The 22,464-nt window shown below is 46.1% G+C and overlaps 1 protein-coding gene across 2 annotated transcripts in view; it reads left to right on the forward strand.

Moving 5' to 3' along the window:
• The window catches only part of OIT3 (oncoprotein induced transcript 3), a 28,052-nt gene extending 8,793 nt beyond the window's left edge, over window positions 1–19,259 (forward strand). Inside the window, exons 4-10 of one of the 2 annotated variants that reach the window (XM_076065715.1) lie at window positions 1,544–1,747; window positions 3,102–3,224; window positions 4,868–5,028; window positions 5,363–5,470; window positions 8,944–9,257; window positions 12,359–12,458; window positions 15,467–19,259. In XM_076065715.1, the coding sequence (XP_075921830.1) occupies window positions 1,544–1,747; window positions 3,102–3,224; window positions 4,868–5,028; window positions 5,363–5,470; window positions 8,944–9,257; window positions 12,359–12,458; window positions 15,467–15,655 (1,199 nt within the window). In that variant the 3' untranslated portion in view covers window positions 15,656–19,259. The remainder of the gene's footprint in view (window positions 1–1,543; window positions 1,748–3,101; window positions 3,225–4,867; window positions 5,029–5,362; window positions 5,471–8,943; window positions 9,258–12,358; window positions 12,459–15,466) is intronic. The other variant, XM_076065716.1, reaches the window with a different exon arrangement.
• The last annotated feature ends 3,205 nt before the right edge of the window (window positions 19,260–22,464 follow it).

Consider the following 22,464-nt stretch of genomic DNA (forward strand, 5'->3'; position numbering starts at 1 on the left):
GGAGTTTTACTCTTCTCCAGAGTCCAGCTGCGCTACAAGGGAAGAGACGCAACGACGCTAATAAGATGTCCGTGTTTTAAGAGCCGATGGATTGCGTGCATGTGGGGGGGGGGGGGTTGGGGGGCGCTGCGATGTCGCGTTCTGTGAAGCGGGCTTGGACGCTCGGCGCGTGCGGTGGCACAAGAAGGAAACTTCAGTGTCACGGAGCCGCGGCGATCTTTGGACAACGCCTCGGGTCTCTCTCTCTCTGTACCCGGCAAGAGAGGCGTGTGGCTCGGCGCGCGTAGGTTTTCGCGGTTGTGCCGTTATGGCTCTCAGATTGTATTTATTATTTTATTTTCGCGTTGTGCGACCGCGTGTTGTTTCAGGCGCAATGGTTTACCCCCACCCCCACCCACCCCCATCGATCCCATCCACGTTTCGCTCCGTGCGCTGATCAATTCCATTCCCAGAGGAAGCTTCTCGGGCACGTGGGAGCCGAGCAAAACGTCGGAGATCACGCCGAACGATTCAAACCTGAAAAAACAATACACGAAGGGAGCTAAATGCAGGCTGCAAGCAAGACCACACTGACTTTCAAGCACAGCATGCCTTGATGGGAGCGGAGTGGTGGCACAGTGGATTCATGTCCTGCGTGGCATGAAACCTGGTGACCTGCGTTTGATTCCTGGCCACGGATAACATCAGTGGCGGTGGCTGATAGCCTGAACCGGTGCTGGGTCATCAAACTGTACACTGACCAGCGCAGTGAAGTATGGTCAAGACAAAACACCATGACCGACACAGCACAGAGAGGGGGAGGGTGGGGAGACCTTCATCCAGCAGTCAACTGTCAAAGGGCTGAGTAAACGTAATCCTGCCACACAAGTGGCCAGTTATTGACAACGCAGGAGACGTCGTGTCGAGGGAGAGGGGAATCCATTGCGCTCAGCCATCCCCGTGATAGCTTGAGGCCGAGGGCCATTTCATATTCGCTGCGTGTTTGTCGGGACTGCGTTGTCGTATGGAACGCGCGAAACAGATTCCCCCACCCTCCCTCTCTTCTCTTGATTATGTTTTAGAAGGGAAAAAGCACAGAAAAAACCCCCCACAAATCTATGCAAGAGCGAAGCTGTGCGTGGGAGCCACGGCGAGGGGGTTGCGGTGTGGGGGGGGGGACAAGTCAGGGGGGCGGGCACGCGCGTATCGTGGCGCGTTACGTGCGCTCACTTGTGATGTATCGCTAAAACGGCTTATGGCATGCTGCAGCTCGGAGGGGAATAAATAAACCATGACAGTGCAATACTCAATATATATGAAAGTGCAAAGAAAGCAATTGGGTCAATATCTGCAGCGTGTGTGGGCGGGGAATAAATCCGTACGAGCCCCCCCCCCCTCCCCCCCCTTTGTTTTCCTTGCCCCCCCCCCCACCTCCATCACTACCACCAGAAGTAAAACGCGAGTCTCATAAATATTACACGGTGGTGGTGGTGGTGGGTGGCGTTTTTGCGTGAAATGTATTCGACTCTGCCCGTGCTGTGACTGTACGCGCTCTCCTCGCCAGACGTTAACGAGTGCGAGGAGGCGAATGGAGGCTGCGCCGAGGTGTGCGTCAACCTGCGCGCCTCCTTCCGATGCGAGTGCCCCGTGGGCCAGGTGCTGTCCCCTGACGGCCGCTCATGTCTGGGTGAGGGACAGAGGGCCGTGGGCCGCACCGGCGGGATCCCGCGGCACGTCTCGCGCGAGCTTCCGGAGATGCGGGCAGAACGTACGGAGTGGTATAATTTAAATTAAATAATTACATGACTTAATTAAGGCGGCGCACCAGTCACGTCCTTGCGTGACCCAGTTTTTTTTTTTAAAGTGCGCATTGCGCAAAAAAAAGAAAGATTTTCTTCTCGGGGTTTTGTTGCAGGGAGTGCCGCTGGTGTCGTTTGCCGGATTCCACACTGTCTCGTCCTTTTCTTGAATCGGCAGGATCTACTGCAAACGTGGACTTGTCTAGATACAACGGGGTTTTCATTTCAACCGCGTGCTGCCTTACACAATCAGCCAACGTGCTAACAACACCCCCACCCACCTCCCCTCTCTCTCATCGCAATTCACACTGGTGCACTCTCTCGTCCTTTTTTTTAATAATCGGTAATATGTACCGCAAACGTGGACCTTGTCTCGATACAATGGGATTGCCATGTACTGCCACCGCTCCATGCCTAACACAATCTGTTACGATGACGCTGGCCTTTAGGGCCTTTAACCGAGGGGCGAATTCAAACTGAACGCCACAAATCTCCACTGTTGGCAATGCGGTCAAAATATTTGATCCCGGAGTTGTGCAAACTCCAACTTGTATAAATGACAAATACAAATGACACCCACAAACAATTGCGTATGTCTAAACTCTTCGTAAATGCAATGTATCGCTCTAATCGAACGTTTCCATCCATAAACATCGCAACGTTTAATTTAAAACGTATACATAATTAATTCCGCTGCACATTTCACATTTTTTATTCGGGTATCATTTTTAAAGATGTGTTATTTAATATCTGCTGCATGCGAGCTGGCAATTACTTTTCACGTGCGAGTAACTTTACGAATTTTATATTCCACGTGAAATTCACGCTACAGTATCTCTTTGCCCAAAACAAGAACCATAACATAAACCGTTCACCTCATAAATGGTGTTACCTTAATCGGAATCCAAGGCAGCGTTTGTAAAAACTGGTAAAATTATTTTGTCCACTACTTCTGCATTGCTGCCAGCACACCGGGTCCTGAATTTTAATTTGAGCTACAAACTATTGGGTAGCTGCCTTTTTAGGTACAGGTAAAGTAAAACATATTTCACAATACCACGCGAGTGGAACACTACACGTAAACGTTTCATTGTTCGTGGCGCATTTAAATTAATGTATTATCATCATCATTATTAGGACGCAAGCGAGAAAAGCCATTACTTTTAATGGGTCGGCAACGAGATCCCAGCAAGGATCTCCTACCGGCAACGATCTCCCAGGACGGGGGGGGGGGTACCAGGGCGGGTGGCAACCCACTGCAAACAGACCAACGTTGTTTGCCAGTGACGTCTCGCTTCGTGTTTTTTTTATTTTCCCTCTCAGAAATGACCCTGTGCGAGACGAACAACGGAGGCTGCAGCCACCTGTGCGTGGCCGCCGAGAGCTCCCACCACTGCGAGTGCCCTCGTGGGCTCCTTCTGGCCGAAGACAACCGCACCTGCCAGGGTAGGCGACGTGGGTGGTGGCGGTGGCGCTGGCCGGCCGACCGCCCGCCCGCCGGGGCCGTGGGCCACCGAAGCGAACTCGTGGGTGCCACCAGGCGGTGTCGAGCTCGGTGACCCCGCCGCATTTGTGACAAAAGAGTTGCGCGTCCAAATTTTCGGCTCGAATTTAATACCCCCTAAATGGACGCGAGATAATAATTCACGTTTCGAAGACAATCGATTCAGAGCCGATTCATCTCGTTCTTATCTCCATTTGTTTCTGCAACTCTATCTTTCCCCGCATCTCTCTTCCTCTCATCTCCATGTCGCTCTCCTTTTCTCTTCTCTCACGACATCCGAGTCTCTTACCCGCATCTGTTCCGTCATCTCGCTCGGATGTTAGAAAATTGAAAGGGGCGGCTCCCAAACATAATGTCCGCTTAGGGCCCCCCCCAACCCCCGAACGTGCCGCCACTACCGCTGGGTACGCGTGCTCCGACCTGCTAATGCGCGATTTGTCGACACTTTTGGAGACGGGAGAGATTGCTCCGTTTCTCGAGAAGCAGTTTGCACAAATGGGCCATTTGTATGACGCCCCAAAAAAAAAATCTCCACCGACTGTGAGGGGTGGCACAAAAAAAGGATGTTTAAATCGCTCTGGAAACGCATCAGCGCTTCGCTGTCTGGTCACAGTTTTGTTTTACCCTTTAAATTAGATTGAGCTGTAAAATATCAAGTTAATTGTCATATTAATAATTTAATAATCATGCTTTCACTTAATTATTTATCGTGTCGCACGCATTAGTCAAATCGCACTGCAAATTTTTATCACCCATTTCCAAACCCATTTTTACCAGATGGTGGTTCTCCTATTGCACATTGCGCGCACCAAATTATGAACCAGGCCTTATTTAATCGCCATTTGTAGCACTGCCGTGCGCCGTGACTCAGAAAACATTTTCGGAAGCCGGTCCTAAATTACTTCTGAAGGAAAGGCGAGATCCTTTGGGAGCAATTAAGAAATGTGTAACTGCATTGATGATGTAAAATAATCGGAGCACAGTCATTTTATACTTTAAACAGCATAAATTATCATAAATTGCCGAATTTAGTTGGAACTTGAATTTTTATATAGCATTTGTTCCTCTGCAAATCATTACATGGGGCAGCATTGGTAAACAGCGTGCGTTTGTGTCTGTGTTACATGAGCGGTGGCGCAGCGCTTAGGGCACTGCGCTACGAACCTGACCAACCGAGTTCAGTTTCATTTATTTGGTATAGCCCTTTGAGCCATTCGGCTCTTGAGTCGGGTGCAACCGCAACAAACAAAAAACAAAATCACGAACAAGAAAACATCTTAAAGTGACTATGCGCAAAGAACCGTCAACGTCACTGAGAAAAACCCGAACTGGTCCCGCACCTCCGAAGTTCACTCAGCCACAAAGGAGTACCTGGTGCAGTGCGTAAACATTGGCACCGGTGAAACAAAGGCGGCGGTTCTAGCCACACCATGTCCCCGTTCTCCATGCCGGTGTTTGCTAAAAAAAACACTTGTCCCAGCAGCCTGTGCAGAATACCCGGGGGATATTTGTGTCTGGTGTGTGCTGTGTGTGTGTGAGTGAAAACGTGTACGTATGTACGTGTGAGAAATGTCTTTTTTTGCAGTTCCCGTGAGATGCAGCCCCGACGCTATTGATGTGGCCGTGCCAAAGGACCAGGTGCGAGGACTGGAGCTCTTCCTGGCCAACGCCTCCTGTAAGGGCGTCTCCAACGGTACGCACGTCAATGTGCACTTTGGCCTCAAGACGTGCGGCACGACATTGGAGGTAACACCGCCTCGGATCGATAGCACCAACCCAGCACGCCCGCGCGCGCACGGCGGTGGAAATGCTTCGCGAAAGATAACAACTCGCCGGGATCGTTTCCTCTGTGTCGCGGGGACGTTTCCGCATACAAATCGATGCTTCTTTCGGCAGTCATGGGATTGGTTGTTGAATTAGCAGCGTTGAGGCTCTTTTGACGGTTGTTGTCTTTGTGCGCGCGATGGAAGTTGCTGTGCTGTGCGCCGGCAAGAGCAAAAGCATTCCGTAACTTATCTCAGCAATGTGTACAAATGTTGTGGCCTGGAAATGCACACACACACACACACCCCCACGGCAGGTCACAGCAGATAAGATTATTGCAAGCAATGTCCTGACGGGAATTCCCAAGCAAGGTCCTGGAAGCAATGGCGACCTAATCATCCGCACCAGCAAGCTTCTTATTCAGGCACGTATCAGGCCGATCATCTCGATATTTTTACTTGGTTTACCTCCGCTTGTTTTCTTTCAGTTCATGCAGAAACACGACCCGCACGGTCAACATATAAACACTCCCTTGTGCTGGCCTTGCTAACGCATACAGTACCTTTGGTTTCAGTCCAAAGATCCCATTAGGAGTAATGTGCAAGGAGAAATCAATGTAATATGGTTTACGTAGAGTCTGGCTCGGTGCCAGCTCAAGACATCGTGACATTGAGGCCAAGCTGCACCGATTTCTACGAAGACATTGCACGTCGCGGCGCGTGCGAGCGTGCCCGCGTCGATATTGTACGCGGCCATGGTCGATCCGCTGCTGGATGAATTGCCTCCCCCAAGCCGCCGCCACAGATGACAATCTTCCGATGCGATAACGCACCCAGCAACTGCGCACGCAAGCGATTTTGTCGCTCCATCTCCTCAGTGGACATGCTCGTGGGCGATTTCAATTCCTGGGCTGCAAATCTGTTATTGTCCATCATCCGTTTTGGGAACATGTCTTGCCAAAACCCACTTAGTAAAAGTCTATAAATGAACATTTTGGTGGTACCCCGGGGTAGCATAATACCCCGGCTCTCGCATAATGTCCGTGATGCAGTCATTTTTAGTCTGTTGATGGTCGGCAATGCGGCAATGGCCTCATCTCTACGAGCTGTACACGATGCACTATTCAAAGTATAATTTTTCGATAATGGATTGTTTATGCTGTTTGGCGTTTCGACATCGCGAAGTAGCACTGATGTCGGATTGATTGGTACCCCAGTCGCGGAGTTAAGTACAACCCCTGGAAAAAAAATAGCGTCCCAGAAATAACATATTTAATTGCCTCGGCCATTTTGTATTATTTGGTGGCCCGGAGGTACCGCCATAAGGATCATATCATGTAAAAGAAAAACTGGAATAGCTCTTTGCTGATTTTACACAAGTGTAACATCGCTATAAAAGCAGCAAATCTGAATGACTTTCCAATTAATGAAAACTTCCACGAATCGATGAGGAAAAACAACTGCGGAGTAGTAAATCTTCATTAATCACATTGTTCCATGGAACAATTGCCGAATTGCTAAAAATATATTTCGCGTCTTCCTCGTAAGCAGGAGGCCAGGGGGTATTACGTATGGAGGGGAGTCGTGCCCAAATTAAATGTACGCAGCTGCCCATGGTCGCGCGCGTGCCGAAGTTTAAACAGGGCTCTATTTGCGACGCGGAGGTTCGTCGTATTTTGAAAGTGGCAGATAATCCGTTTTCCTCTTCTTCATTTGTGACTTTATTTCTACTTTTTTTTGTTATGCCTTTTATTTATTTCGGTTATATTTTCCACTTTCACCTGGAGGAAAAGAAGCAACTGGCCAGCCCTTAGATAGGAGCTGTGGTGCACACCTATTGTAATTTAGCGTAGAACTTGGATGAGTAGTCGTATTAGTCGATTAATCAATCAAAAATTTAAATTCACTATTTTTGTTGTGGTCACCCCGACATCCTGCCTCCCGAAGGTGGGAAAACCCCTACAAGCCACGCCCATCCAGCGGCACACGTGGACACATAAGGGAGACATTTTCCCCCAAACTATTATTTTGTTATCTGATAAGATGCGTAATTGAACCGATAATATAATCGGTAGAGTGATCAATTACTGAGATAGCTGGACAGCCCGGCTCTAATGTAATTATTTTAATGTGGAGTTGGTAAATAATGTGGCGACGAATCAATAACGCGCATGAGATACCCACCTTGTATAGCAATTGGGTAGCACAGCAAATGTTTCTGAAACGATAATTACGTAAATAAGTGCTGTGCTTTTATATGCGTTGCTTTTTCTATGGGCACTCCAGCTATCGTGGTGTAACGGTGAGCACAGTTGACTTGCAATCCAGTTCTACCTGCCACAGGAGCAGTTGAACGGATGAGCAAGCGTCTGTTATTCCCCTATGAACGGTTACATCTCATTAAGGCCATCGGCAGGGTGTTGTCCGGTTGTTGCAAAGTGAGTACTCCCACCTCCTCCAAGGGTGTCTGGCCAGTCTAGAAGACGTGGCTAACGCCCTCCCCAGCGGTCTTGCACGGAGCTCCCTCCAATGGAGGTCCTTCCTTCAGCCAGCAGCGGCGCGAGCGGGCAATTGCAGGGCTGCGCCTTCACCTCTCACCTCATCCATGACCATGCTCCAGTTTCCCAAACACATTGCATCTACCAACAAAATGCAGAACCATGCCTCTCTCTCTCTCGCAAGACAAGTCGCAAAGCGAGCCGAGGCGGAGGACCTGATGGATGTGGCCCATTGTGACCTTAGGAGTGGCTCGAGGTTAATGCGAGATCTATTCTCTGATCAAATTCAGCACTTTTGGTCTGTCGGGACCAGGAGGTGAAACCTGGATAAAATGTAAAATATGGCATCTGCAATCAGCCGCTGGTCTTTTGGGGGTAAAGGCAACTGGTAGCAAAGCTATAATAGATGTAAAGGCGGTGATTTGGTCTGCACACCGTTATTGTATGTTGGGTTGAACGTATGGGAAATTGGGAGTATTTGACGGGCGATGCTTTTTCATTAGCATGGCTGGTGTGCCATTGTTCATCTCATCCAAAACAAGAGTCAGTGGAAATTATGTAAGTTATGGCCAGGCATGATTCCAAGATTTAAAATAAAAAAGTAGGGCAAAGTCAAGATTCTCAAATTTTCTTTTTTTAGTTTATACGCGGATTGCCTGGCCGAGTCTCAGGACCAGATTTATTTTCCAGGAGAATCTATCTCGTGGCATTTAGCCACACTTTTCTTTTTAAGTCTTTACGGCGTGTGGGAGAACACCCAGAGTGGGATGATGAGAACACTCAGAGACTTCACGAAGGCCTTTTCATAACCCTAGAGAGTCAGCGTACTCCCTCCGTACGCGGAGGGAGTCATGCGGGGTGATTATTGCAGGCAAAGAAGCATGGAGGGTTACAGAGATCCGGAATCTGCGTGTGCGCAAACGTGCGTGGGACAGACGCACAGCTTGGGATTACGTTGAGAAGCGGCGATAAGAATGCGCTGAACACGCGCAGGTTGAGAGAGGCATCGTTAAAAACGCGCAGAAAGGTGGTTGGGTTTAGGCAGAACATGTCGTAGCTCAAAGCGGGGATGGTTGCCAATGGGTCGAGAATGACGGCGGCGAGAGGGTGGTCCAACAGGGAGATGGAACCGTGAAATCAGCTCATGTGCAGCGAGCTGCATTGTGGATTATTATACACCGCAGGATTATTGGATATCGCTTCATCCAGCAGCGGATTGACCGTGCCTGACGATAATAACGAACTCCATTCCTCGTCAACCCACACTTACCAGCCTGAAGAACGATCAAAATGATTTAGGAGGCCTTCATCCAGCAGTGTATCGATCACGCCTACTGCTGCTACCTCTGCCGACGTTGGATCCGCTTCACGGAAACTCGCTCGCTTCCCCCCTTCCTCAGGTGTTCTGCGAGTTCCCCCGTCACGAGCTCCTCTCCCAGGGCTTCCTGCCCAAGCCGGGCAACCCCATCCCGAGGCTGTGGGGCCACAGCCAGGGCCACTTCCCCTTCGCCCTGCTGCTGTACCGCGAGCCGAGCTTCGAGGCGCCCGTGGGGCCCGGCGAGATGCCCCTCGCCGTCAAGCTGCACCAGCCGCTCTACTTCGGCCTGGCGCCCACGACTCGTCTCGACGGCCTCGAGGTGCTCGTGGAGCGCTGCTACGCGACGCCCGGGCAGAACGGCAACCACCTCGTCAAGTACTTTCTCATCCGAGACGGGTAATGAACTTGGCTCCGCGCCCCCCCCAACCCCACCAGCGGCCGTCTGGAACGCTCTCCCCACAGATATTAGGAAGCCGCTGGAGCTGCGCACTTTTAAATCTAGATTTGAAACTCATTTCTTTAGAGCTCCTTTTTGTGTTTAGTTTGTTGTCCTAATCCCCCGCATCTCCAATTAACACGGTTGGCTATGTACGGTGCGAAAGAAGTTCGACATACATTCTCGGTTCTATATGCCGTACACATCAATTATAATCGTTATCAGAGTTTACCTATTGCACTCCACACCCAATTAGATGTCGTTCAAGCACTCAATTTTAATTGCATTTTTTTTTCCCTCTTGGAGATGGTTGGTTTGAACGTTGTTTTAAATAATTGCATGGTCGGATGTTCGAAGAGTGCCACCAGACAGCATGAGAATCATTGACAAGATTTTAACTAAAACAAACCCCTGTAATTATTGTCCTTCATAGTAAATGTGTTTTGTTAACTTGAGCATTCTTCAATATACCTAATTGTTTTTCGTTTCAGTGATAAGTTAAGGAATACCCAGGTCTGTGCTCTCTCCGATTGCCTGGGTGAAAAGTGGGCGACGTCTTTGCCCAATCGTGGCCTTGCCGGCTCAAAATCGGATAAATAAACTACGTGGCGGCATTCTTGCAAATTTTATCTCATAATGCATGATATTTTAACCCACCACACAAACACCGTAACCCCCCCCACCCGCCCCCAAACAAATTAACATGATAAGACAGGTACGAGACGAAGAGCACGAAGGCGAGCGATGTGTGGACCACTTGGGGAAACATCAATCACTCGAGGACTCGAGTTCATAAAAATAATGAGGATGTCAACTTGTAAAGGCGATGCGCATGATTATTCGTTCACTCTCGTCCAGAGAAGAGAACGAATCGGAGGTGCAAAGGAACCACAGAGGAGCAGAAAGGCAGCCACGTAAACACATCCCGAGAAAACTAGGCGTGCGTTCACGATTTTATAAATCTGAACAAAAAACTAAATTATTGTGTGAATTTTGAAGGTTTATTAAAACCATTCATTCGTTTCGAGGGATTGATCTGCAAAATGTCACGTCGAAGTGTTGTCGCTCTCATGACATCGCGTCTCGCACCTCTTGATTAGCTACGGGTTGGCTACGTACGGTGCTAAAGAAGTTCAACAAACATACCGTACTTGCATACGTCCGCGAGTTTACCACCAGGTGGCGTCACGTGTCATCAGGTGGCCTAACTTTTGTTCGCACGTCAGATTTATTGCAAACTCGAAATGATCCGAAAGTTTGAAAACATTTCCAGGCTTGTCTTCAAATATCCCAAAAAAAATCGCAAATCCTAAAATGTGGAATCTAAAATTAGTTTCTCGAATACGCAGATGCAGAGAGGTTTATTGAAACGCGATGAGAACATCCTGAGAAGTCTCTTTTTTTGTTTTGAAAGGGAGACACCTTGCCCACAAAGCAACACGTTAAATATTTGAACAGTTGAAATCACACATCGATTGCTCAAATCGACATTAAATATTCAGCAGTTGGGAATAAAGTATAATACGTTTTTAAAATATATATTAATGAATAAATACATATTCTGACTGAATTTTATCCAGCTTTTAACATGGGTATGGTGTAAAGTATAAAAGCGAATTCATAATGAGCATAAAACAAATACAATCCCCATGAACAAAGAAAGAAACTTGGAATTAATGCTTTTTAAACGTGAGAGGGATGCAGTGGTGTTACACGCGTGAAGAACATTGCAGGAAAAATATTAAATGTCACATTCCATACTTACTCTTGGGATATAATGTAATACATTTGAGGCACTAATTGTTCATTTAAAACGATCTTTCGTTTACTCAGAAAAAGCCTCAATTGAATGTGAAGTTGTATTTTTGCACACGTGTGGAAATTGGAGTATAGGATGCAGAAAAACTGCACGCATATGCTGGGAAGGACGAACAAGAATGTTGTCAAAAGGTCAATTACCTACTTGCTGAACTATCATCTACTGGCACCTGCTGCCCTCTGAAATTGAAGTATCGTGAAAATTATAATTTGTGTATGGTGCCCAAAACGTTCAACCGTACAGCTGTATTGAAGGTGGATACAACCACGCCTAAATAATATTTTCTAAGCTATGAGACTGCCGTACCTCCTTTCAAGGTTAGCCATCATCCAAAACAAGTTTTCAGGAAGCGTTTGTGAATGCCACTAGGGACAACTAATGATCAGTCTGCTCTTCAACAACGTTGGCAGTGCAGTCTGGAATACGTAAGTATTTGATGTCGTTATGGGTTTCATTTTTATTTTATTACAAATATGCCATCAAACAAGGCAGATAATCTTTACTGAATGATCAGTACCGTGTAATTGATTAAAATGGAAAAGGGGGCACGTCATCCCTCCATGAATTGAAAAGTTTTCACATTCATCATTCAGTCGCTGTGACCTGAAAGCCTTTAGCTGAGCTAAACTGAAGGTTGTTCATGTGAATATCTTGTCAGATAGCATGTATGTATGTTGAACTTCTTTCACACTGTACGTACTCAACCTTGATGTTTGGAGGTGCGTTTAATATTATAATAATATCAGCATCACAAATGTTGTTTTGGCTGATGACAATTTTAGACTTTGGCCAGGTCACATTCCTTATGCATTGGAACGTGACGCATTATACATTGGATTCATATTTGTTGCATATTCGAAATTTCTTAAATAGATGCAACGTGTTTTTTTTTTATGGAAATTAGTATTGGAGTTTTAGATTGGTTTGGAGGAATAAAGAAAGGTGTGTGCGTGTAGGCAAATAAAACGGTAAATAAATAAATATTCCCATGAAATGGATGGGGGGGGGGGAGAAAAGCAATATAATGCATGATTTTATCAGTTCCTTTAAGGGGAAAAAATTAATTGCTTGTGAGCCGACGAATATAATCAGTGTGCAACACCACGCATAGTGCTGCTCCGTGTGTACGACTATAATTACCGCACAACAGAGATTTCTAAATCCAGCCCAATCTGTTACTGGATCGGTAATTGTGGGCCATTATTGAAGTTCAAATTATCTCCTTGTTGTGTGGATGTACAGGTGTCTCGTGGACAATACCATCCGACTCCTCCCTTCCAGTAACTTACTGAGCAAGCATTACCAGGTGCAAGTATTCAAATTCCTGGGAAAAGAGAACATGGTGAGTCTCGGTGGGGGGTCCCTCTACAATCGCTACATCGGAATCGGAATCTTTTATTTAGAATCCGATGATTCTAAATAAAAGAATCGGAATCTTTTATTTAGAATCCGATGAGCCGTGAAGCTTTTCTTTTCCACAGACGTCCAGTATGGACGGGTGAGCAAGTTACAAAACAGCCAATGATACAACAACAACAACGCACGATAGGAGTGCAAAACAGAGAGAATGGCAAGCAAGTCACAACATATAAATAAATAATGCATGATTTAGTGTCATAAGTCCAATTCTTCACGTTTGGGCAAGATAGCAAAGGCAACAACAAAGCAGTCCCAGACCACACCACGATAACGCCACACAGTAGTAGTCCCTCAATAATGCGGCACGTGAACATTTAACTCTCGAAGCGCTCTCATGTAACTGTCAGCCAATCAAGAGCACACCTACCACGAGTGATATTTCAGTCAATATTTCAAGGCATATTTCATCCACACACACAATACGTTTCACTGATCTTCAAAAAACCAAAGGGATTTCGTAACATAATAGGGATTTCTTCCTTTTTTAAAATTCCTACATGTATTTCAGAGGCATAAAAAAACACCATACAATAAGAATCCTATTGGGATGTGCGATGTCTCATTGATGAAGGAGTCCTGCTGGCATTCGTAATGCAGCAATTATTGCAGTGAAGTCAATTAGTCATGGGTGGTACAGCTGTCATTTTAATATAGTGTACATTTAAATAATTAATAATGATATAAATATCATTGAATAAAAAACTTGTATGACGGTGGAAACACAGCAAGAAGCCACTGGGTTCGATTCTGACAAGGGCATCTTTCTTTAGTGAAGTTTGTATGTTCTCCCTGTGTTCTACATTGGATTTCATCTACAGTCTCTGGTTTCCTCCCAATGCTGATAAAATAAAACAACAACCAGAACGCACAATACAACTGGTATTGGCCAAACATCCCAATGCAAAACTAAATAACTGCAAATTGCTGAATTGGGATTACACGTAGCAATCATTCCCCCCCTACTGTGACTACTTGGCAGGACCCTTTTGAAAGAGTCTCGAGACTCGGTGAGACTTTCCTGGGTAAACAACCATCTCAACAATACGACAATTCCAGCCATTGTGAATCACCCAATGAACGCCCAATCCATGCCATTTTGGTCATGGGGTGTTTTGTTTAACCCAAAATGAGTACGTGATGCGGTGTGTGGTAAACATCGCCACTGGGGAGGCGTGGCGCTGGGCACCCACGCCCTCGTCTGCCGTGACGGCCTTCATAGGTGCTGCTCGCTAACAGCACTTGACCCAACAGTCTCTTTGTCTATTTTTTTGTTTGACCATTCGGCACCACGCTGAGTCAGTGTGGGTTGGTGAAGGTGGGGGTATGGGTTGAATCGGTTCACGACTGATGTTAGCCGTGGCCGAGAACAAAACTCGTGTCGCCGTGATTTTATCACTCGGCACGCTTCACCACTTAACCACCGAACCAACCGCTCCCCCCCTCCCCCCCAAGTGCGTGGTAGACTCTTAATAGCGACCAAAAAAATCAACCTCAGTGAAAAAAAAGATCATTCTCAGTAAAGTGTTTTGTTGTTGTTGTTGTCGTCTTAATAAAAACACGCGAAAAATGCAAAGCCGAAGCTTTGGCGATTTGATGTTGAACCGAAGTGAAACAGGTTGAAGGAACAAACACCACTGCTAAGAGACACTGTTGTATTAAATTGACCCGTGCTTATGCTCCCTACGGTGCTTCTGCTGAGCGGCATCTCCCACTGCCTTCCAGCTGCTCCCCCCCACACCACCCACCTCGAGCTCCCTCCCTTTCCTTCTTCGGGGCGATGGAGGGGGAGGGTTGGTGGTTCACACGCATGCGTGAGCACAAGGGTTGCCACCTCTGCGGTAAAAAAACATTGGGACGCGTGCTTTGTTCGTGCTGCCTCTCTCTCGTCTTCCATTTCAACGTTTTAAACTGTATTACAAACACCGTATATCTGGTTAGCATTGGAGGAATACGCCAATACCCTCTCGGGGAGGAGGGGGGGCGGGGATCTCTCTCGAGCTCTCTCTGTCGTGGAGGCCCTTCCGCCGGCAGTGCTGTGAGGAAGCAATTTCAGGGCTGCGCCTTTACCCTTGAATGCAGTCTTCCACATAACGTGACCCTCATTCTTCCTTCGTGATTCGGGTTGTCACGTCCGAGATACAAAAGCACCAGGAAATATCATGGGAAATGGGGGTATCGAATATAATACTGGAAGAGGAGACCTACGTGTAAATGCATTGTTGGTGTATTATTAATAAACTGACAAAACACTGGGATTTTTTCTGCTGTCCTGAAAACGCAGATTTCCCACGACAGCCACCTCAAAACTAGGAGGGGAACAACATTGTCCTGCCCAATATTGTGTTAGGTCAGCCAATCAGTGTCATGCATATGCATCGAATTACATTTGTTTTGCCCTTTCTCTGTTCACTGCAGTCTTCAATAACGCTACTAAATTATCTTGGCCTGCCTGCATCTTCATTTGCACACCTCTGTCTTGTCGTAGTCGGTCACGCTCAGCTCTTTTGTGGGTAAGCAGTCAACGTCATCAATGGCGCCCGAGGTTATTGTCAGCATCCACCCGGAGCGATCGTTGACTAAAAATGCCCCCCCCCCAAAGAAAAAAACCCCACTTGATTGACACAATTATTACTTCGTTTCTCGTTCGTTTCGCAGTCCCCTTGTCACTGGTGAGGGTCGCGGCAGCAGAAAGATGAGTAGGGCGGCCCAGACCTCCTTTTCCCTGGCGACACACTCCAGCTCTTCCTGGGGAATTCCCAGGCGTTCCCAGGCCAGCTGAGCGACATCGTCCCTCCAGCGTGCCCTGGGCCGGCCCCGGTTACTTCCTTGGCTAATCCCCAACGCCGCCTCCGCCGTCCCCCCAGGGGAGCGAGCGATCGAGCGCACGAGCGCGCGGATGTGACACCTGCTGGGATGGCTGTGTGTTTGCAGGAGGTGTTCCTGCACTGCGAGGTGACCGTGTGCCAGGCGTTCGACGCCGCGTCGCGCTGCTCCCAGGGCTGCATGCGCCGCGTGCGTCGCTCGGCGCAGGGCGGCGGTGCCAGGCCGCGCCTCGCCGGGCCGCGGATCCCCGTGATCACCGGGGGCCCCATCGTCATGCACTCATCGACGACGACCTAACTCCTTGGCTCGCCTGTTCACGGGCAGACCTCTCAGTCCTGCGTCTCCGCACGCAAATACAATATACAGTATGTATTTTAACTCATCGACCTATTGGCTTTCCAGACCGATCGTATCCAGCATAAATTTGTTTAAGCGAGCAAAGTCTAGACGAGTATTGACCTTCTGGGTCTCGTCAGCAGAGCTGCTCAGTGCCACGTTGCCATTTTCTAAAGGTGGCCGTGAAGGCGTCGATGCAGCCGACCGCAGTAACAAGACCAACAAACTCCACGCGTTCGTCAATAGCACTGTGTATGTGGCCTTAAAATGAAAAATAAAAAATGCATTCAAACCATATGAAGAGAAAGGCCAGAGAGACAGGGTGGTCATACTTCAGAAAGATTACCTCTGGAATTTCAAATGTGGAATCGAAATTCATCATAATTCGTCATCATCGAGTGTCTCATTCACAGCAGGTTTCCATGTGCAACCCTCTGAGACACGGTTCTTCTTGGTCTGTTCTCTTTGGCACGGCCCCCCCACCCCCCACAACTCGGCCCTATTGAAACCGTGACCATTTCTGCGTGGCAAAAGCCACTGTGCAGGTTTTTAGGGTCGTACCGAGCGATGTCCGTCACGATGTCCGACGTTTTTCTCCGCGTGCTGGGAGCTTCTCCGGGAAACCGAATTCAGTAGAGCGAAGTGTCGGGCATCTTGCGGCGAACAAGTCACGGTACGACCAGAGCCACGTTGATATCTCGACAGGTGGTCACTGAGGCCTCCGTGCAGCAGTCACTTCTTCTCCAACCAATTATTATATAATAGCCGACCAAATAAACTTACTTTTTTACACGTCTAATAAATCGCCAGTATAACGCAGGATAAATGTGCGTGACGCTTGGTAAGAGAAAGTTTTTTCCTTTATTTTTGCGTACGGCGTCAGTTAACACAATGCCCGCTTCGAAAGCTTGTCCATAAACCCCCGAATCATAAAAGTTGGACTCGCTTTTTGTGACTATGCTACTGACGTTTCATCTTCTTTGGTTCTTTCGGTAAAGTCACGTAGAATGAGAATAAAATAATAAATTGATAAAATAAAATAACATAACACAATAATATTCTCACGACGTTTCGGCCACAACACAAGCGGCCTTCATCAGGTGAAGGGACGAGACTGTCTGGTAGGACAGCGCTGGAGTGAAAGAGCCACGTTCAGATCACGACCTTTAAGCTGATGAAGGCCGCTTGTGTTGTGGCCGAAACGTCGTGAGAATATTATTGTGTTATGTTATTTTATTTTATCAATTTATTATTTTATTCTCATTCTACGTGACTTTACCGAAAGAACCAAAGAAGATGAATCATTGCAGTCACGAAAGCTTTAAATCGAAATTTTACTGACGTTTCTTTCATATTTCATGAAAAAAAATTAAAATGTTTCATGGGTAGTATTAGACCAAAAAAAAGTGTAGTTCACAAAGTATTGAAACTTCAGATTACATATATTTCATGCCGTTTGCTCTGAAGGAACATATATATTTTATTCGGGAGGTTGTTAATGAAATATTTTAGCACTCAAAAAACCCATGACAAGTGCACTTGCAAGGTAGCTCACATCTTTAGTGAAATGCTTCCAGCCTGTATGGGTGTGCATAACGGGCATAATTACGTGCAGGAATGTTTTATGCCAGCAAGTATTAACGAGAAAGAAAAATCATACCGCTAAGTAAGAGCGAATGTATCTGGTGAGACACCAACGGGTTTCAACGTGGCCATTGCACATGCATTGAGGCAATATTCTTGGAAATGTCATGTTTATTTTTTTCTAATGAGATTTTCCATTATTGATATTGATGTGTAGTAGATTAAAACCCTGCAATGTAGGTGAAGTTTAAGTTTCTTAGCGGTAATGTTAAATAAGAGTGCATACGTTAGGCCGATGGATACTGTCATTTAATATTATCACATTTAATCAGTTTTATGCGTTTTTCTTTGCTCTGTTCTCTATGCCATTGCACACAATATTATTAATGATTAATAATACGAATGTGTTACTCTTTTCAGTTTCATATTGCGATTTTTTTTTAAATTTCATTTACATTTTGTATTATGTACCGCATTTCATTCTTGCAACTTGGTGTGTCCTTTTTTAAATGAATAATCCTTAATAATATTTTTGGAGTATTATTGGGAGCTTCAGAAACACGTGATACAATTCAACATATCTTAAATATAGAATCGTTTTGTAATTACAGCATAGGAACTACTCACAGTTCCATTTGTTTCCAAGGGATCACTTTGCTCAACATCGGCGCATTGCATTTGTCAGCACTGGGGAAGAAAATAAATATACTTTCACCTTCCCACTAACAGCAACCACCACAGCAAAAAAACAATGAGAGCCCTGGTTACTTTCGGCTTTGAAGAACATAAACAACCCCTCAGCTTTTTCATGTTGTGTTGCATTTGTGTTGAAACGCGTTTAAGAACTGGACGTCGTAATGTAGAACAACTGAGGTTTTACGCAAATAAGAGAGAAAGGTGCAAATTGTCACAGTTTGACGGCGCTTTGCACAGGCCCGGCCGTGTGGTGGGGCTGGAGAGGCCTCAGCCCCACCTCCCCTTCACAATTCTTATAGACAGTGGCCTTTAGACATCCTGAATAAAAAGCAATATGCAAGGAGAGAATAGTCAAGTCAAAAACACGTCTACAATGTTTAACACCAGTAGCAGGCTTTTTTTTCTCTCTCTCTCTCTCCGAAGTTGGCCAGTTTGACGGACACTCAACCATAAGTAATAATAATGCACCCATGCACATCTGCTTCAGTTGAGTGAATTGTCAGACACTTAAAGGCTCGCCTACCATAAGCGATGGGCACATTTCAGCCTTTCTTCATAAACGCCGGGTGCTGAGAGCTCAAGCGTGGAATGCACGACAGACGAAAGAAGACCATCGTGTTGGTACTCCTTCTGTTCGCCGTCTAACTGACCCGGCTCACAGCAGCTGGAGTCGCCTCGTCATTGCCCCATGCATCCGATCTGTTCGTCATCCTTTGCCCTCGTCAATTTTGCTCCCCTCTAATTTATGCATCATAGACTCCCAAATGACTTCCCCTCATCCACGTTATTCGCTCTCATCTCCGCCATTACATTCATACGCGCCGTTCGTAATTTTCTGCAAAGCGCCTCGGTGAAGGCGCCAAATAACAAGTGGGAGCCCTGACTTGAACAGTTTCCCAGGCGGACGCCGGTAAGAGGAGGACGTGGAAGACGAGGGCAGTAATTACGGTTCAGCTGATTGATTAATTGGATAACTCGTATTGTCAAAAAAAATCACTGCGACTTAGCGGCATTCGGACAGTAAAATGAAGTGCTGTTCTGCAATTTTTGGCAAGTCGGTGACGAGGTGAGATGTGCAAATTTCCATTCAGATTGAAAAAAGCAAGGACCGCGTAAGAATTGAACTAAGAGCAATCAACTGCAAAGCATTTATTTTTTTACTCCACGCCGGCCGTAAACCGAAAGAATATGTCTGTCCTAGTACTATACTTTATGGCTATTTCAAAGTTAAAGCTTCAAATCTGATGCCTTAAGCCTCAACTGGATGATGCATTGGAAGGGGGGGGGGGGGAAAGAGGCCTGCCCCCATCAGTCCAATTCAATCGCGACAGTTACCACGGCGTGTTGGGGGGTGGGTGGGGGGGTGGTGCAGCTTGGCCACGTGTGACGGGAACTCTGCTATCATCCCCCCGTGGTTGGGCAGCCGGCTGCAGCGCTGCCCAACGTGAGCTGTGGGGGACAGGTGGGACACGGGTGCGACTCGGGCAGGCGTGCGGGCTTTAATGAAAAAATCAAATGGGGATAGGAATCAAAGGGCTCAATCAATTAGGACACCTTAAAAGTGAATGCTACGTTGGACGCACTCCTTGCAGGAGGAAAGTGGGAAAGCGATTGAAGGCATAGATGCTGTCACCTCGCAATTTCTTATTACCTCCTCTGTACCGCGTTTATCAGATGGGTGCGCTTTGTCCCGAGACGTATTTTTAAATAATTTATGGAGGGGGTCGATTGTCTAGAAACAATAATTTGCTTATGCAAACAGTTGATTTGTTTTAAACACTAAATATTAATGGGGTTTGCATATTTCACTAGGATTTTACTAATTCGTATGCATCTGAGCTTTTCTGGCCAGGATGACTGTACCAGTCAGATTATCCATCATGCATTCACATGCCGAGCAATCGTAAACGAACACTGCTTGTATATCTCTGCGGCCGTAACAATGATTATAATGATACAATTAGCACCTTTTCGGGTGAGGGTTATGGTCAGCCCTTGTGTAGGGGTTGTCTAGCCATACTTCACCACATTCTGTCAGTGCTGGTTGGCGAAGACAGGGAAAGAGCGGTTCAGAACTGGATCACACATAGCGCTTTCCACCTATGGCTTGGAGTTAAAAGCTCAAATCATGAGGTTCATGATGCATTGTGCAAACAACTGTACCGTCGTTCCACCCACTACTGCTATAATTACACTCTTGATAATTTGATAAAGAAGGTAAAAAAAACACTCAAATGTAGCTTTATATTGCAATATAAGCACGATGGAGAATATTGTTCCTGTGGAAAACACAATTGAAATTATATGCAAAATAATAAAACGTAAATGAAGAGTACACACACACGCATATACACGCATACACGTGTGCAAATGTGCACGCTGTTCAACATGCCAATTAGGTTAGTCTTCTTGTGACCTATTTTGCAATAAAAGTAAATGCATTAAATCTTAAAGCTGCCCAGTGAAAGCATGCACAGAATTCCATAACCGGTCGTGGAGCTCAATAAGATTTGCTTCAGCTCTGTATATTTATGCAAGTGTGTACAAACATTGGGTGCCTACTACACCACGTCAGCTAGAGTTATTTCCAATTAATTGTTGGATCAAAACACACTGTAGAGTTGGCACGCAATGGCGTGTTAATAATACAAGATGGACTTTTTGTATGACTGCACAACTTATAAAAATAAAGGTATTTAATCGTTGCAAACGAAACACACCCAAATTAAAAACTAAACAAAAGTGCAAATATAGCATGTGAGCAGGAGGCACCTGAAAAAGTAGTCGCATGTGCAAATAACCAGTATATTATAGTCAAGTGACATACACCGCAAATCGAAAAAGACAGTGCAAATGTGTGGGAGAACGAGGTGCCAGAAAAAAAAGTTAAGTACAGGTGGAAGAAAGAGAGATCCGACTGGGGGATAAAGTTGTTGGTATAAAAACCCTATGCAAACGCAACACGTTTGACCAATCGATGAGGTTACTGGCAACGGTGTGCGTGCGGTCCGCTTAACATTTTAGGCAGATAAAATATTAAATCTCACTTTGCCTCACCTCGGCACTACGCAATCACCCCCAGCTGCTTGCTCATCCAATGTGAGAATAAATCTGTGCCGCTTTGAACTACACTTGGCTGGCCCTTGCCTTTGTCAGGAAGCGGGGGGGGGGGGGAGGTGTGAAGGAAAGAGCCACTACTTTTGTAATCATAGGTTCAAGTTAAAAATTGAAAGAGTGAACGATTGAAAAATAAATCGTCCCCCCAGGTTCTCCCGAGTAGAGAGTTTGCAGCCCGTGGCAGCACGAGATGAGTAATTGAACCTTATGGCGGGACCCCGGGGTCCCGAATAAACGGAAATCAAAATCGTAATTAATTTATTTTTTGGCGACTCCGTCCCCATCGCGCACATAAACGCCGCGACCCACCAGCAAATTGATCCTCTCTCTTTCTTCACCGAGCACCTGTCGTTGCCAAAATTGCCGTAGTCATAAACAAAACCTCGAAATTTTGATCACCGCATCGTGTAGAGCTCGTCGAGAGGAATAGATTGCTGTGTCGTTCGCCTTCAACAGACATAAACTGACGTCGCAACGCAGTTTATGCGAGGGCCGGGGGCTTATGGGACCCCGGGGTCCCGCCATAAGGTTAAATTGAGTAAATACATGATATATACCCCTGCTTCACTTATATTCTATGTTTGATCTCACTTAGTTCTACCAGTACATGGTAATTTTTTTCTTAAGTTAGCGCAGTAACGAGCGAAATCCTGACTGCTGCAATTAAAGTGTGCATGCGTAAAATATTGTGGGCAGATTCAGCGCGAGGCACTGGTGAAAGTTAAACATTCGGACTAATGCAAATCCTCTTGATAATTATCAAGAGGATTTGACATTCGGACTAATGCAAATCCTCTTGATAATGATCAAATCCTCTCGACAATTATCAAGAGGATTTGCATTAGTCCGAATGTAACACAATTTTTGTTCCTGGGTAGTAAGTGTTATTTCATAATTGCTCATGCCTAAAAAGTATAGAAAATGGCTATTATTCTCCACAAACTTTGCTTTTGTGACCAGGACAGTGATATTTTTAAATTTTACCTATTTTCAATGAGAAAACGGGGAAATTTATGTCTTTTCGTTCACATAAAGTCAGAAAAAACAAATGAATGAAAATTAACATGTATTTATACTAAAGTAATACAAAAAATACTGCAAAAGATTTAGAAGTGAGTAGTTTTTCGAGATTTATGATTATACTGTAAATCACCTTCACGAATCAGCACCCAAATGTAGTCCCCCATCATGTTCTCGTCATACTGTCCTTGGTACCGGCGTTCAAAGTCCAGTATATCCTGGTGGAAGCACTCGCCTTGTTCCTCCGAGTACGCTCCCATGTTCTCCTTGAATTTATCAAGATGAGCATCAAGGATATGGACTTTGAGGGACATCCTACAGCCCATTGTGCCATAGTTCTTCACCAGAGTCTC

Source organism: Petromyzon marinus, chromosome 8, assembly GCF_048934315.1.
Source record: "Petromyzon marinus isolate PM22_M1 ecotype Great Lakes invasive population chromosome 8, UKy_Petmar_22M1.pri1.0, whole genome shotgun sequence".
Classification (NCBI taxonomy): domain Eukaryota; kingdom Metazoa; phylum Chordata; class Hyperoartia; order Petromyzontiformes; family Petromyzontidae; genus Petromyzon; species Petromyzon marinus.